This window comes from Protomyctophum parallelum, assembly GCF_964188405.1.
Source record: "Protomyctophum parallelum genome assembly, chromosome: 3".
NCBI lineage: Eukaryota > Metazoa > Chordata > Actinopteri > Myctophiformes > Myctophidae > Protomyctophum > Protomyctophum parallelum.
Window position 1 is genome coordinate 15934631 of NC_139698.1, and position 15831 is coordinate 15950461.

At 43.7% G+C, this 15831-nt stretch overlaps 1 protein-coding gene across 1 annotated transcript in view; it reads right to left on the minus strand.

Annotated features, from left to right (window-relative positions):
• The window catches only part of polr3c (polymerase (RNA) III (DNA directed) polypeptide C), a 35314-nt gene extending 22124 nt beyond the window's left edge, over positions 1–13190 (minus strand). The window contains exons 1-7 of the mRNA XM_083762304.1: positions 13105–13190; positions 9968–10122; positions 9462–9732; positions 5805–6139; positions 5351–5455; positions 4458–4631; positions 2096–2147 (exon numbers count right to left, since the gene is read on the minus strand). Of these exons, the coding sequence (XP_083618430.1) occupies positions 2096–2147; positions 4458–4631; positions 5351–5455; positions 5805–6139; positions 9462–9732; positions 9968–10114 (1084 nt within the window). The 5' untranslated portion in view covers positions 10115–10122; positions 13105–13190. The remainder of the gene's footprint in view (positions 1–2095; positions 2148–4457; positions 4632–5350; positions 5456–5804; positions 6140–9461; positions 9733–9967; positions 10123–13104) is intronic.
• Between the last annotated feature and the right edge of the window lie 2641 nt (positions 13191–15831).

Sequence of the window (15831 nt, forward strand, 5' to 3'; positions counted from 1 at the left end):
GCAAGTACATCAAGATGTAGGACATGGAGGTCGTAACCACATGCTATCGTGTCTACGCCAAAGATATTGGATCCCTGGTGCTAGTGTGGCTATAAGGAGAGTTCTGTCCAAGTGCATTGTCTGTAGGCGTCTGCATGCAACCCCTGTGCACCAGCAGATGGCAGATTTGCCTCAGGATAGAGTCTCACCAGATGAACCTCCATTCTCTCATGTCGGAGTTGATTACTTCGGACCTTTCGAGGTTAAGCGAGGAAGGAGTATGGTGAAGAAATATGGAGTTCTCTTCACATGCTTGGCGATAAGAGCCATCCACATCGAGGTAGCACCGTCACTGGACACGGATTCATTCATCAATGCCCTTCGACGCTTCATTTCAAGAAGAGGACAAGTGTTGGAACTGCGCTCAGATAATGGAACCAACTTTGTTGGATCTGAGCGAGAATTGAGAGAGGCAATGGAAGGTTGGAATCTGGCTCAAATCAATGACACCCTACTTCAGAAAGGAATCAAGTGGACGTTCAATCCACCTACTGGATCACATCATGGAGGAGTCTGGGAAAGGCTGATAAGATCTGTGAGAAAGGTACTGAATTCCATCCTGAAAGTACAAAACCTGGATGAAGAAGGCCTTCACACAGTTCACATAGTTGATGACTCAGCACCACGCAACTCATGGCTCACTGGAAGGGTTGTGCAAACTACACCAGATAGAAGAGGACTTGTGCGTCGTGTGCAGGTCAAAACAAAGACAAGCTGTCTGGACAGGCCTATCACCAAGGTTTGCCTGCTACTGGAAGCAGAAGATCCCTGAGGACTACAGCTGACCTTGACCTTCATAGACCTTTGCACACACTGCCACACATGATTGACATTTTTGCACACACAAACTATGACTTTGGTTTTCCCCAAACTGGACTCAGTGAGTGATGGACTATATCACTTTATTAGGCGGATTTTTGTCGTTTTTTGACATGAAGACGAAGACCTCGTCTTTAACGTTTTTCTTACTGTCTCCTACATAGCCTAATGCATGATTGTAATTATTGTGTTCCCATAATTAGGGGCCGGAATGTAGGAGCCGTAATGTGTTTGCATTCTAATGTGCTATTATGATTGACGTAAGGTATGTCACTTTAATGGGCACTGCACAGGTAGTGGGCGTGTCACCGGGGCTGGGGCGCTGTCACTCTATTTTGATGGCGTTACCTGTCACTTGGGTGAGGGAAGTTGGATAGAGAGAGGAGGTGAGCGTGGGAGAAGACATTTCTGTTGACCGTATCAAACGCACCTTTTATCACCGTAACAACCACGTTCAGTTATAGCTAAAAGCCTGGGAACTGTTGTGACTCAATACGTGTGGTGACTGAATAAAAGGTCAAACTAACAGCTGGAATGGACCTGGATTCATTGCGTGCGCGTCATACAAGCGTCTATTTACTCTCATGTTTAGCTCCTCGCGGCGGCCTTTAAACCGCCGCAACACTAGGTGAAGATCCAGCTAAGATAAGCCAATCTACAAGCTCGCAACGAGTCGAGTTGCAAAGTGTTGCGAGCCTGTAGATGGTCTGGGCGCGCCAGCGGTACACTGAACTCCTAAATTGCTCCTGATGTGCAGGTTGGTGCCTTGCATGGTTTCCGCCGCCATCGGCGTGTGAATGTGTGTGTGAATGTGTGTGTGAATGGGTGAATGTATAATGCACAATCTCTGTAAAGCGCCTTGGATAAAGGTGCTATGTAAAATGAACCATTTACCATTTTGATACTATCAAAAAAGGCAAAAAAAGCCAAAAACAAATAAATAAAGAGCTTGTATATAATCTATTTTCTGCGAATAGACTCTGCAACAAAGTCATACTATACTGTATATGGGGTCTGAGTTGTTGAACATATAATGACATACAGTACATATAAACATATAAAAACATATATCACATTGACTAGTTTGGGTAGTGTGAAAGTATGTTGACTCAATGTCTGTGCTTAGTCTATGGTTTACAAACTTTACCATGTAGCATGACTGACTGAGTGTGTGTGTGTGTGTGTGTGTGTGTGTGTGTGTGTGTGTGTGTGTGTGTCAGACAGACATGAAGGATACTGACGACGTACATTCCTCCTCCACTGTCTCCTGACTTCCCCACGAACTCCATCTGTTCAAACACAACACAATACTGAATGTAGTAGTATTACTATGGTACTGGTACTGATGCATTGTAATACTCATACTGATGTAGTATTACTATGGTACTGATGCATTGCAATACTCATACTGATGTAGTATTACTATGGTACTGGTACTGATGTATTGTATAATACTCATGATGTAGTATTACTATGGTACTGGTACTGATGTATTGCATAATACTGATGTAGTATTACTATGGTACTGGTACTAATGCATTGTAATACTCATACTGATGTAGTATTACTATGGTACTGGTACTGATGTATTGTATAATACTCATGATGTAGTATTACTATGGTACTGGTACTGATGTATTCTAAATAATCATACTGATGTAGTATTACTATGGTACTGGTACTGATGCATTGTATAATACTGATTTAGTATTACTATGGCACTGGTACTGATGCATTGTAAATACTCATACTGTTGTAGTATTACTATGGTACTGATGCATTGTAATACTCATACTGATGTAGTATTACTATGGTACTGATGTAGTTTTACTAAGGGATGCATGATTAGTCGGTAGCATAATCGGAATAGGCCATATCGACCATAAAAAGCCTCAAAATAATACAGATTATTTATTATAATATATATTATTGTTTTCACCAGAACAATGTTTTTAAATGAAAAATCATTAATGAGTTCAAAAGTGTCTAGTACCTCTTGTGTAGAACAAAAGCCACACCATTCAGTTGTGAAAACAGACACTTGGAAAAGAGTATATACTGTAGGCTATTTATTGATTGATTTATTATTTTATTAACATGCTTTGGGCCAATAGCCCATATTCTCCATATGCAGACCGCGGCCATCTTACCATATAAGTTAATGGCAAGGTGCTACCTAGGTGCAACTTCCATTGGCAGCCCATTCATCCAAACAGAAAAGTCCTATCTGATTGTATTACACAACGTCAAACTCACCAACATTGCAGCTGTACAGAAAGCTTGAATTATTCTCTTTCTATCCTCAAAGTGTTTGTTTCATAAAAATCCACTGCATACTGTACATGTTATGAGCTACTTTGTGTCCTCATTAGATATCACTCAGCTGCCCTGCGTACCACGTACCACCGGTTTTGAATTAGCACATAATGCAAGAGGCAGCAGGACGTTGCTTTACTGAAAACGAGTGCTTCCAAACTCTGATGGAAACATGGCCACGGTCTGCAAATGGGCAATAGGGCCTAGGCTTGTTCCCATTGTAGTCCTCTGTATAATATCGGAATCGGTCAGAAATCGGTGTATAATATCGGAATCGGTCAGAAATCGGTATCGGCAGATATGACCCTGCAAATAATCGTAGATAAGGATATCGGTCATATCATTTCATAATCGTGCACCCCTATTTTTTACGTACAGGGTCGTCCACCAGCAGGGTGAGGTACTGTAGTTTTATTGCAGTTTTACTGTAGTTTTACGTACCGGGTCGTCCACCAGCCGGGTGATGTACTGTAGTTTTACATACCGGGTAGTCCACCAGCAGGGTGAGGTACTGTAGTTTTACTGTAGTTTTACGTACCGGGTCGTCCACCAGCAGGGTGAGGTACTGTAGTTTTACGTACCGGGTCGTCCACCAGCAGGGTGAGGTACTGTAGTATTATTGTAGTTTTACGTACCGGGTCGTCCACCAGGAGGGTGAGGTACTGTAGTTTTACTGTAGTTTTACGTACCGGGTCGTCCACCAGCAGGGTGAGGTACTGTAGTTTTATTGTAGTTTTACGTACCGGGTCGTCCACCAGCAGGGTGAGGTACTGTAGTTTTACTGTAGTTTTACGTACCGGGTCGTCCACCAGCAGGGTGAGGTACTGTAGTTTTACTGTAGTTTTACGTACCGGGTCGTCCACCAGCAGGGTGAGGTACTGTAGTTTTACGTACCGGGTCGTCCACCAGCAGGGTGAGGTACTGTAGTTTTACTGTAGTTTTACTGTAGTTTTACGTACCGGGTCGTCCACCAGCAGGGTGAGGTACTGTAGTATTATTGTAGTTTTACGTACCGGGTCGTCCACCAGCAGGGTGAGGTACTGTAGTATTATTGTAGTTTTACGTACCGGGTCGTCCACCAGCAGGGTGAGGTACTGTAGTATTATTGTAGTTTTACGTACCGGGTCGTCCACCAGCAGGGTGAGGTACTGTAGTATTATTGTAGTTTTACGTACCGGGTCGTCCACCAGCAGGGTGAGGTACTGTAGTATTATTGTAGTTTTACGTACCGGGTCGTCCACCAGCAGGGTGAGGTACTGTAGTATTATTGTAGTTTTACGTACCGGGTCGTCCACCAGCAGGGTGAGGTACTGGTCCAGGATGGCTCTGCTGATGCTGTAGTTTGGCGGCAGCGAGCGGAAGATCTCGTTGGCCGAGAGGGCCTGCGTGCAGACGGCGGCGGGCGGCGTGGTGACCTCGCTCATTCTCAGCATGGTCCTGACGATCTCACTGCTGGTCTGAACATAACGCACGGCAGAATGATGTCACTGCTGGTCTGAACATAACGCACGGCAGAATGATGTCACTGCTGGTCTGAACGTTAACGCACGGCACAATGATGTCACTGCTGGTCTGAACGTTAAGGCACGGCACAATGATGTCACTGCTGGTCTGAACGTTAACGCACGGCACAATGATGTCACTGCTGGTCTGAACGTTAACGCATGGCACAATGATGTCACTGCTGGTCTGAACGTTAACGCACGGCACAATGATGTCACTGCTGGTCTGAACGTTAACGCACGGCACAATGATGTCACTGCTGGTCTGAACGTAACGCATGACACAAAACACAATGATGTCACTGCTGGTCTGAACGTAACGCATGACACAAAACACAATGATGTCACTGCTGGTCTGAACGTAACGCATGACACAAAACACAATGATGTCACTGCTGGTCTGAACGTAACGCATGACACAATTGTGTGTTCTTTAAAGAAGACATTGTGAGGACAATAATCCTGGTTCTCTCAAGAACATTGTTGTTTTAACATCACAAAATATTTTTTTAGATGTTTCCATTATTAGAAAAGGTTTCAGGGTGGTGTTAGGACTAGACATTTAAAAAGTTAGATTTAGGGATTATACCTGATTTACACGTAGTAACTTGCTGGTGTCGTGCATCGAAAATAGTCTATGTGCGTGCGTGTGTGTCTGTGTGTGTTTGTGTCACCTGGTCAAGCTTGCTGGCCACAGCGTTGATGATAGCCTGATCTCTGAAGTGCAGGTGGAATCGCTCGAAGTTCACCTGCCAGTAGATTCCCTCATCTCCATGGGCCTGAGACACGCACACGCACACACACCTTAGCTATTGTTCAATCGATTACAACTTTTTTTCAATTTCTAGTTCTCACACAGAAGGTTTAATAAAATCTATGTTCCCCTTGACAAGATTATTGTTCAAAACATATATAATCTGTGTTATATGACTTTTATATGTTTTTTGTTGTGGATGAAAGCATGATTATTATGATTTTGGGCACCTCTCACCCTATACCTCTGTCTCCACCCTGGAAACACCTCTCCACCCTATACCTCCTTCTCCACCCTGGACCCCTCCGGGTCAGGAAACACCTCTCCACCCTATACCTCCGTCTCCACCCTGGAAACACCTCTCCATCCTATACCTCTGTCTCCACCCTGGCCTTCTTCCCGTTCCTCTGCTCTCCGTCTCCTCCTCCTCCGTCGTCGCTGGAGCGTCTCCTCTTCCCGCGGCCGACCAGCCTGACGGGGGGCACCTTGTAGCAGTCGGGGAAGCTCTCGGGGGTGGGCGGGGCGGTGCTGGCCGGAGCCGCTGCGGGACCCCCGGGCCCGGCCGGGGCTGCGCCCGAGGACTGGTTGGATGATGATGACGGGGTCGCTGGCGTCTTCTCCGACACGGGAGGACAGCGCTGCAGGAAGTGAGTCTCCACGAGCTTGGAGAAGGCCTCGGTCACCTCGCCGTACTCCATGCTCTTCCCCTCTGGAAGAGAAAATATAGGACGACGTTAAAAAAGGACCACTTCACCACTTTTCAACCTATCTTCATATAATGGCTCCTCGCTAATAATCATGAACAAATGGCGCAATTATTTTCTACCCTTCTAGTCTGACATCATCGATGGGGAATACAAGCTAATAGAAACTGCAGGCTTTCTAGTCCTGAATAGTTGCAATGCGAAAATGGTAGCCATTGTTCTCACGATAATGAAAATATGAACATTTATGTAAAAAGATCTTGTTTAAAAGCAAGAATCTGACTAATGATGATGTCACTGGAGGACGGCTTCTAAACTGCCCACAGCCCTCCTATGAGACACAGACCGAGTAGAAAGAAATTGTGCCATTTTATCATGATCATTAGTGAGGACCTATTATAATGAAGATAGGTTGAAAAGTGGTGAAGTGGTCCTTTAAAAGGATCCCTGTGGCCAATAAGATTTTGGGGTTCCAAATTATGATGGCAGATTGACATGCCTTCTTTTGTTTTATTATAAATTTTATCCCACGATTTTGTAACCCATTTTTCACCCCTGTGTCAATTAATCTAATGTGATCCTGGGCTCTACACACCCTCCGCCAACCTGGGGAGAGCAACGGACTTGAACTCATGCTTCCTTCATGCCCGAGTGTCCCAAGTTGCTCCTTTACACCTGACAGGGGGGAGTTTCCCTGGTTGGACGTATAGCGCGTGGAAGGAACACGTTATTCCACCACAAATGCCTTCTAAATGCTGACAGTTTCCATGTCAGTCGTTCTGTCAAGGATCCCAGAAATTATATGAAATTGGCCGCAGACCTGCAAGTTAAGTGCCGCGCTACGAGCTTGTAGGTCTGCTATTTTCCAATAGCTAAAGTGTAACGTAATGCTTAAAACACCAGAATGGGTTAATCGGCAAACACATCGGTATCGGACGACTTTAGTCCGTCCCGATTAATCAATCAGACAAGTAACAGAAACTTGAACAGATCTACAAGCTCACAATATTAAATATAAAAGGCATTTAAATTAAATCGGACTTGGCTAAGCCTGCAGTGCAGATACGCTGTTACGTGTATTTTTCAGAATGGAGATAATTATTATAAATTTACAGAATGAGATCATATCGACATCGGTAATATCGGTTATCGGCCATAACATCAATTATATCGGGTATCGATATCGCCCAAAATGTCTCATCGGCACATCCCTAGTTCCAATGGATCCAATGTAATTATTATTTAGTTACAAGCTCTTGTTACAATACCTTGCATTGGTTCAATATTTACAAGGATAGATCTAAACACTTTCAATTACCATAATTTCCGGACTATAAGGCGCACCTGAATATAAGCCGCACCAGCCAAATTTAGGGGAAATCCCAAATATGTACGTATACAAGCCGCACCGGACTATAAGCCGCTAGGGCATTAACCAAACTTGATTTTTGATAGTCGACATGAATACCATACAAATCGATTAATAGTCGATTAGTCGGCGGTAAAATATCATTATTTTTTTTCCATACAATCAAGCATTAAAAGTTTTAACACCGTGTTCTGAAACCAACATGGAGTGAAGGGTTAACACAGCCGAGCAAGAAAATGTATTACAATAACGTGGAAGTCTGACTCCCCCCCACCTATCGCAAGATGGTTCTCAGAATTGAACAGTTGTGTCCCTCTTGAGAAGATTACATATATTTTGAGAAGTTCAAGGGGTTTAGAGACATTTTTGAAGATTTGGCAGCCCTATTTGAATTACATGGAGACCTTGTCCTTACCTGTATCAGTATTGTTATAACTATCTCAGTCTGCTTCCGGAAACAATTTTCTCTGTATAGTAGAATTGTCTCTTCTTGTTTTGTTTAGTTTAGTTTTTTGTTTGTTTTCCACGTTTTTTGTATAATATTATTATTGTTATTATGCTTTAACTGTGTTGTCTTCTATGTATGTGGGGAGGGCTGTGGACGGGTGTTGTGTATTTTGTGATTTTTTTTAAATAAAAACAAAATATAAATTAAAAAAAACACAGCCGAGCACAGCCAGCGAAATGCATGCAGGCTGGCTTTGCAGCTGGCAATCTGATTGGCCAAAATTCACAACAGCTGTTGTCAAAGTTACAAGTCTACACTGCCTCACGGATGGACGCCTTGTGAGCTTGTAGATCTGCTATTTTCGTTGTGCAAGACCTTTCTACGGAGCAGCAGCATTAGCATGTTACGTTACTTTGGAATGGAGTTATACAGGCACGGAGGAGAGGACAGCGCTGGTTGAAAAAGGATGGGATGTTATTCAAGAGCTGTCACTGTGTGGGGACTGGGGAGCAGGGACTTTCATCTCGACTTGTAAACTTGTAAACATTTTGCGCTGCTGTCTGTTATATCGGTGTGCTCAGCACTGTGCCTCCATGCCCAAAAGTGCGTGGTGTGGCTGCATGTGTATAGTGAGAGAGCGAGAGAGCTGGGGGGCGGGGTCCAGTCCCAGACGGCACGACACGTTATGAGTATAATTTTATCACCATAGATTTCACTGTGTTGTAGGCTGTGTTGTAGGCTAGGTTTATGAATGGAACACATTGATAAAGGTCCCCCCTGCTGCGTTTCCAATTGCTACGGATGACAGTGTGAAGGCAAACTGCAGCAAATTAAATATGCAAGAATCCCAAAATTTGTGCCCATACCGAAGTATTAGGTGAGAATGTGACCTTAATCTCTCTCTCAGTCTCCCCCCCCCCCTCTCCCCCCTCTCTCTCAGTCTCTCCCAGGGGGGCAGTGAGACAGATATTTTGTGAAGCCACTAAGGAAATCGGGACATCCTGAAAGTTCATATAATGGCCTGTTGTGGCGCTGTCATTGGGCCCAAAGAAACCCATATCCCCATAGAGGTCCATGTATTTGGGCCCAACTTCAACTAGACTGTATTACCTTAATAGACATGGTCATGAATACTTTCTGCTTCCAGTCACTAGTTTAAAGTCTCATTTCTCATGTCATAATATTCTTTTTGGAAAATTATGGTCCCATTTATAAAATAAATTACCATAAAGTCGCGTATGTTCTGAGGGGCGTGGCTACCGTTACAGTCTATGAACGGGAGCCACCCCCCGTTCGAGTCAAAATAAAAACCAACTAAGAAGAAGGGGGGAAGTCCCGCCTCGTTGTCTGGGCCAGCCAATGGCCAGCTGGGCCAAAACGGATCTAGAAAGATGGCGATTTACAATACAAGGACTGACTGGCTTCATTTTACGTCCGTATCAGACCCGGCGAACGCTTTGTCCATATTTTTTTACAGTCTATGGTCTCTCCCCTCCCCCCTCTCTCTCACCCTCCATGTTGAGCGTCAGCCGGTCGGCCACGGCCTTGACGGTGGCGCTCATGGTCATGTGTCCCCGCTGCAGCAGCTCCTCCACCACCAGCTCCCCGGTGTCTCCGTAGAGCGTCTTGGCCGTGTAGATGTAGCGCGGGTAGCGCAGGACGCGCAGCACGCGCTCCCCCGACGCCTGGTACTCCTGCACGGGCCCCCCGGGGCCCGCGCGGCGCCCCGCGCTGAACCCGCACGCGCCGTGCTGCATCAGCACGCACAGGGACTTCTTCACCTGCACGCACGCACGCGCACGTAGACAAGACACAGACACACAAGCAGACGATATTTAGACCTGGAAACCTATGCTGTGTGTTGTTATAGAGCAGGGCTTCTCAAAGTGGGTATGAAAGTATTGTAAAGACAGTAGTACCAGGTGTGTGTGTGTGTGTGTGTGTGTGTGTGTGTGTGTGTGTGTGTGTGTGTGTGTGTACACACACACATGTGTACTGTGCGTGTGTACTGTGTACCAGGTCCAGGGGTGTCCCGGTCTCGTGCACGATGGTGCGGAGGTTCTGCGCTCCGCTCCTCAGGAGGTGAGTTCCCACCTTCTCCACCACCTCCCCAAAGTGCTCCTGCAGGAGCAGGCCACACAGCCGCACCTCCTGCAGCGTCATCGGCTCTCCTGGCACACACAGGACAGGAGGAGGTGCAAACGGATATGGATTAACACATTTAGACCCGAGGACGATTCTACAAAGAATGTCACTCGGAGCTTGTAGATCTACTATTTTTCAATAGCTAAAGTATAACATAATGCTTTGTTGTGTCCTACGCACTTCACACAATATGTAAAACTATGATGTTTTGGTTAGTAGCCATTATGGGTGTAACGATGTAGTAACTGCATCGAAAAATCGATTTTAATTTCAATAATCGAAGTATATCAAAATGAAAACAGCAACATTGACTATAGTATGTATCGTATCGTTTTGCAATACAAATAATCGGTATCGAATCGTTTTGCTATGCAAATAATCAATTGTATCAATACTACATTTTTGTGCGTGGTGCATTTTAGAAGAAAAAAAAAGAGGGGTTTAATTACTTAGTTTAAAATATTGTCAATGCATTTTAAATAGTTACTGTATCGATTTCAAATCATTGAATATCGTATCGTATCGCCATAATGAAGCAATATCGTCAATGTATCGTATCGTCAACCATGTATCGTGATATGTATCGTATCGCTGTTAAAATGTATCGTTACACCCCTAGTAGCCACTAGCCATACATGATCTAACCAGTTTTGCAGATCATTAGGGTTTTCTGGAAGACTTGATAACCAAAAATAGGCCATCTACAAGCTTACATGTCACACTGCGACGTCAAACACAATTCAATCGTTAATTGAATTGCAATTATTGTATGACAAATCGTGACAGCCCTATAGTACATGGTGAACATAAACCATCAATAATTTAGCCAGGGACCCCCTGGAACCCCTGTCTAGGACCCCCTGTGGTTCCAACAATGATTTACACAACACTAATGATATTCAACGGAGCCATCTATGACATCGATGACAAAGTTTAATCTGCAACACAATTATATGTATGCATTGTACTGTAGTATTAGTCTCGCAAGATGTAATTGTTACATTTGAATATCTATGATATACAATACGATACATTTATGAAATGTCAACGTTGATAAAAATACATCTACAAGAGTCTTGATCTGAGGTAGCTCTGGTCCATATAGCTCTAATGCGTTGCATTTAGAGCTATGTTACTTTAGACTTTAGAGCTATGTTACTGTCGACTTCCACCTCATATGAATGCAGACCAGCCTCTCGTCTTTAGCGTAAATAAAAAGAACGTTTTGCGGTTTTTTGATGCGCATTAGGATTCGAATGAGCCTTCACACCTGCCAAACGAAGTGCATTTTCTGACAATATACGCAGCAGGATTCGTCCTTTTGGCCAAAAGGTACCGTGTGGTGGGGGGCTCAGAGTGCTCCCACTAAGGAAAGTAATGACAGAACCCACCTTTGTTTTGGTGACTAGCAAAAACTTTCTTTTTATTTACGCTATAAAGACGAGAGGCTGGTCTGCATTCATGCGAGCGGCGGAAGTCGAGAGTAACATACGGTAGCTGTAAATGCAACGCATTAGAGCTATGGATCTGCTAGATCTGAGGCTAACATTATAGTGCTTCCCCTCTGATAAAGGCTCCTTCATTGGCCTGATGAACGTTACTAAACACACAGTAACTAAACACTGATGACCCCACATGGACCGTTCAATCAAGAGTCGACTGTTAATAACTCACAGTAAACTAAGCCTGCTAACTAGACCTCACCACTGGTGAGGTCTAGTTAGCAGGCTTAGTTTGGTGAGTCACCAGACAGTTAGCTGGCCAGACAGTAAACCCATTCAGGACGGGAATTAACCCCTTTTGGTGTTTTAAGCATTATATGTTATACTTTAGCTATTGTGAAAAATAGCAGATCTACAAGCTCATATAGTGCTTTTTTTTAATCATGAAAATGTTGCGCAAATCTTTGAATATAATATATTCTTTCAGAGCGAACGTTTTTAACTCAAATCTTTGCCTCTGGGGGGGGGGGGTCCCCGGAACAACATATTTTCAGATGGGGGTCGGCGGACAAATACATTTTTGGGGTCCTTGACTTTGAGAACCACTGACATAGAAACACAGGTATTTATTTTTTCAGAAAACTTTAATGATTTAGTTAGACATTTTGTAGAATGTGGTGTCAGTCCAAGTGACAGTTGCACTGTGAATAGGGTGACCAGATGTCCCCCTTTGCGTGGGACAGTCCCTCATTTCCAAGACTTTTCAGGCGTCCCACAAATTGAGACCTTGTCCCACATTGTGACTGACAGGCAATATTGCATCAGTGTTCAAATGCCCTATAGTTAGTCCCACATTGTGACTGACAGGCAATATTGCATCAGTGTTCAAATGCCCTAATAGTTAGTCCCACATTGTGACTGGCAGGCAATATTGCATCAGTGTTCAAATGGCCTAATAGTTGGCCTTCTGTTGTAAAGCTCTCTCATTGTCTCTTCCTGCAAGATGTGTTTTTAAGCCTGTTAAAATAGCATACAAATAAAAATAAAGCATGATTTTAAAACAAAATGTGAGACACCAAAGGAGTTTATAAATGATAGCCAATAGGCCTATGGTCGAATATGACATCAAGGCATTTAATAGCAACTCAACCCCGTCACCCCATCCCACTTGTCCCACACAAGCGATACTTCTGTCCCTTAAATGAGCAGTTTTGGTCATCTGGTCACCCTAACTGTGAATAACTCAACAGACAGTGCCTGAACAGGTCAGATCAGTAATCCAAATACTAATAAGACATGTAACTATAGTACTGCACTGACCAGACAGACTGGTTGAGTGTTCATTAACTAACTAGCTAATTAAACAGACAGTTCAATAGACATAACCAGACAGATAAGTAAGCAGATGTTTATGTTATAAACTATAATATAACTGTTAAGACAGTTGACAGACTTGTGCACTATAGTAACATGCACATGTCAGAGTCAGACAGTTAGATAACTGACTGTTAACCAATAACTAACCAGTCAGTAACCAGACTGTTAGGTAATACAACAATAACCTACCTTTTTTACGTAGTATATGTAATTAATGAGCGTTTAACGTGCACGTGCAACTCATCCGCTCATCATCATCACCATCATCATTATCACACACAAGCGACGAAGGAACACACAACACACCGCGCGCTGCATGCCGGGACATATGACGCTCCAGCTGCGGGCAAGGAGGTAGGGTTGCCATGTCTGCTTACTATAAGCGACTGATTGATTGAATTGCACTTTGATGTACAGTACATGAATTTCATAGGAAGCTGGCTGTGGGCAGTTCAGAAACCAGTGGCAGCATCATCGTTGATTTTTTTTTTAAACAAGATACAAAAAATTAAATAAATATTAGATGTGTATTATCGTGAGAACGATGGCTTCCATTTTTCAGGAATAGAAAGCCTGCTGTTTCTATTAGCTTGGATTCCCCATCGATGATGTCACTGGTGGACGGGTTTTTTGAACTGCCCACAGGCAGCCCTCCTATTATGAGACACAGACGAGTAGATTTATTTTTGCTATTTTATCATGATCATTAGTGAGGACCAATTATATGAACATAGGTTGAAAAGTGGTGAAGTGGTTTGTTTTTCTGTAAGGTCACTTGCATATATTGGTAGTTTGCGTATTGTGTTTTTTTCAGACATTCAAAATCTCTTCCAAATCCATCAACAAGGCCTGCTGTATATGCACTGGAAAAATATGTGCGTGACATTTATTTTATAAAACAATGTTTTATCGTATAGGAAAACTATTGGTGGAGAGGTTTGTCTAACCCATGTTATGCTTAGCTGTGATTGGACCATAGCAGTTTGGGGAGGGGCTTAGCTTTAGGTCAATTACCCTAGGCCTATAGGGGACATGGGGAGAACATGCAAACTCCACACAGAAAGGGGCTTTCACAAAACCCACCCATATGGTATGGGCACTGATCACACGGAGGAGAGAACATGCCCCCAGCACCCACACCACAGCGACAGCGTCCCCGGCGGGAATCGAACCCCGGGCACGGACGGACCCCTATCTAAAATTATAATTTGTGGGCCGCACCAGATTTGTGTTTCTATAGGCTCATTCATATAGTCTGGAATTTTGGTGGTGGGGTGACCACCGCTCCGGTGGTGAGGTGATCTGCATCGGAGCTGAAATAACGTTGAGCGGTGGTGAGTAAAAACAGAGAGAAGGGCTGGGGCGGTGATGGTGGTTTGCAAACCACCGCCGCCACGGCTCGTGACATGTTGTAGTTCGGTGGTCACCTCACCACCGAAAATCCAGACTATGTTTCCAAAATATTTCACATTTTACTTTGCACAGGAGTTCAGTTGGTTTATTTTTTGTCGTATTCCTACGACAAATATTTTGAAGACCAACGTCTCCTATACTGCCCGATGATTGGATCAAATGATTGGAACAGGAATGCGAGAACAACCAGAAATCGTTTTTTGGGCGAACTATATACCCCTTTACTTTTCACTAGCATGACTGAAGAAAAAAGTAACAGAATATAGCATGTGCTTAACCCATTTTGACCTGGAAACGATTCTACAATGTCTTCTAAATCATAACAGTTTTCTGAAAAACCTCATGTTGCTATGTCAGTCATTCGTTCATGTCAGGGACCCCCAAGATTATATGTAATTGGCCGCCGACCCCCATCTGAAAATATGTAGTTTCCAGGGACCCCCCCAGAAGCAAAGATTTGAGTTAAAAATGTTCGCTCTGGCCCAGGCCGTAGCGTAACGGTCTGGGCACCGGACTGGTGATCCAGTCGCGGTGTGCCGCGGGTTCGACTCCCGGACCCGACACAGCCTTTACCGCATGTCATCCCCCCATCTCTCTCCCGTTTCCTGTCAGCCTACTGTCTATCCCTTAAAAAATCAATAAAGGCGTAAGCCGCAAAAAAATATCTTAAAAAAAAAAAAAAAAAAAGTTCGCTCTGAAAGAATATATATTCAAACATCTGCCCTACATTTTTACGATTCTTAAAAAATAGCAGACCTACAAGCTCGTAGCGCGTGAGCTATGAGCTTGTAGGTCTGCTATTTTTCAATAGCTAAAGTATAACATAATGCTTCAAACACCAAAAGGGGTTCCCGTACAGAATGGGGTAAATTCATATTTAGAAAATGTATCAGATGTCAAAAATTTCTGAGATGATGGAATGGTCATGATGATGGTCATGGAAGGGGAACCTTCTGGAGATAATTAAAAAAGAAAACGGTCAAAATGATCCCTTGCCTTGACTCCTTGACGGCTGCAAACGAAACTGGCCCCGTAAATAATTAAAGTCGGAGTCCCCGCCCCCACAACCCCGTTTCCCCCATAGTGTAGCTACATGTTTTACCCTTTTTTTAATACTTTCTTTATATGACGATTTAATGTTTTATTATAGAAGTATGCCTACATTATATGTGTACGTCTCCATAAATGTTCTGATGAATTGAAAATGGCATGGTGGACCCTATGTTGTAAACAAGTGTGAGTGCTTTATCCTATGGTGTCGTCCACAACAAAGTTTTGGTATTGACTTGTGCTTTCGTTTGAAATGTATTATGCCTACCCACTCTACACACTGTGAAATAAAAATGTCAATAAATCAATCATGAATAGTTGAGAGTCATTATAAGGGCAGATTCATAGGCCGACTCCTATTTTACCGCTGTTTCGGCGCTGTAGCGCCAACATGATTTCGGCTCGTCAGAAATTTTCAGTAGCACCAAAGAGCCGACTTTAGGACGGTACCCG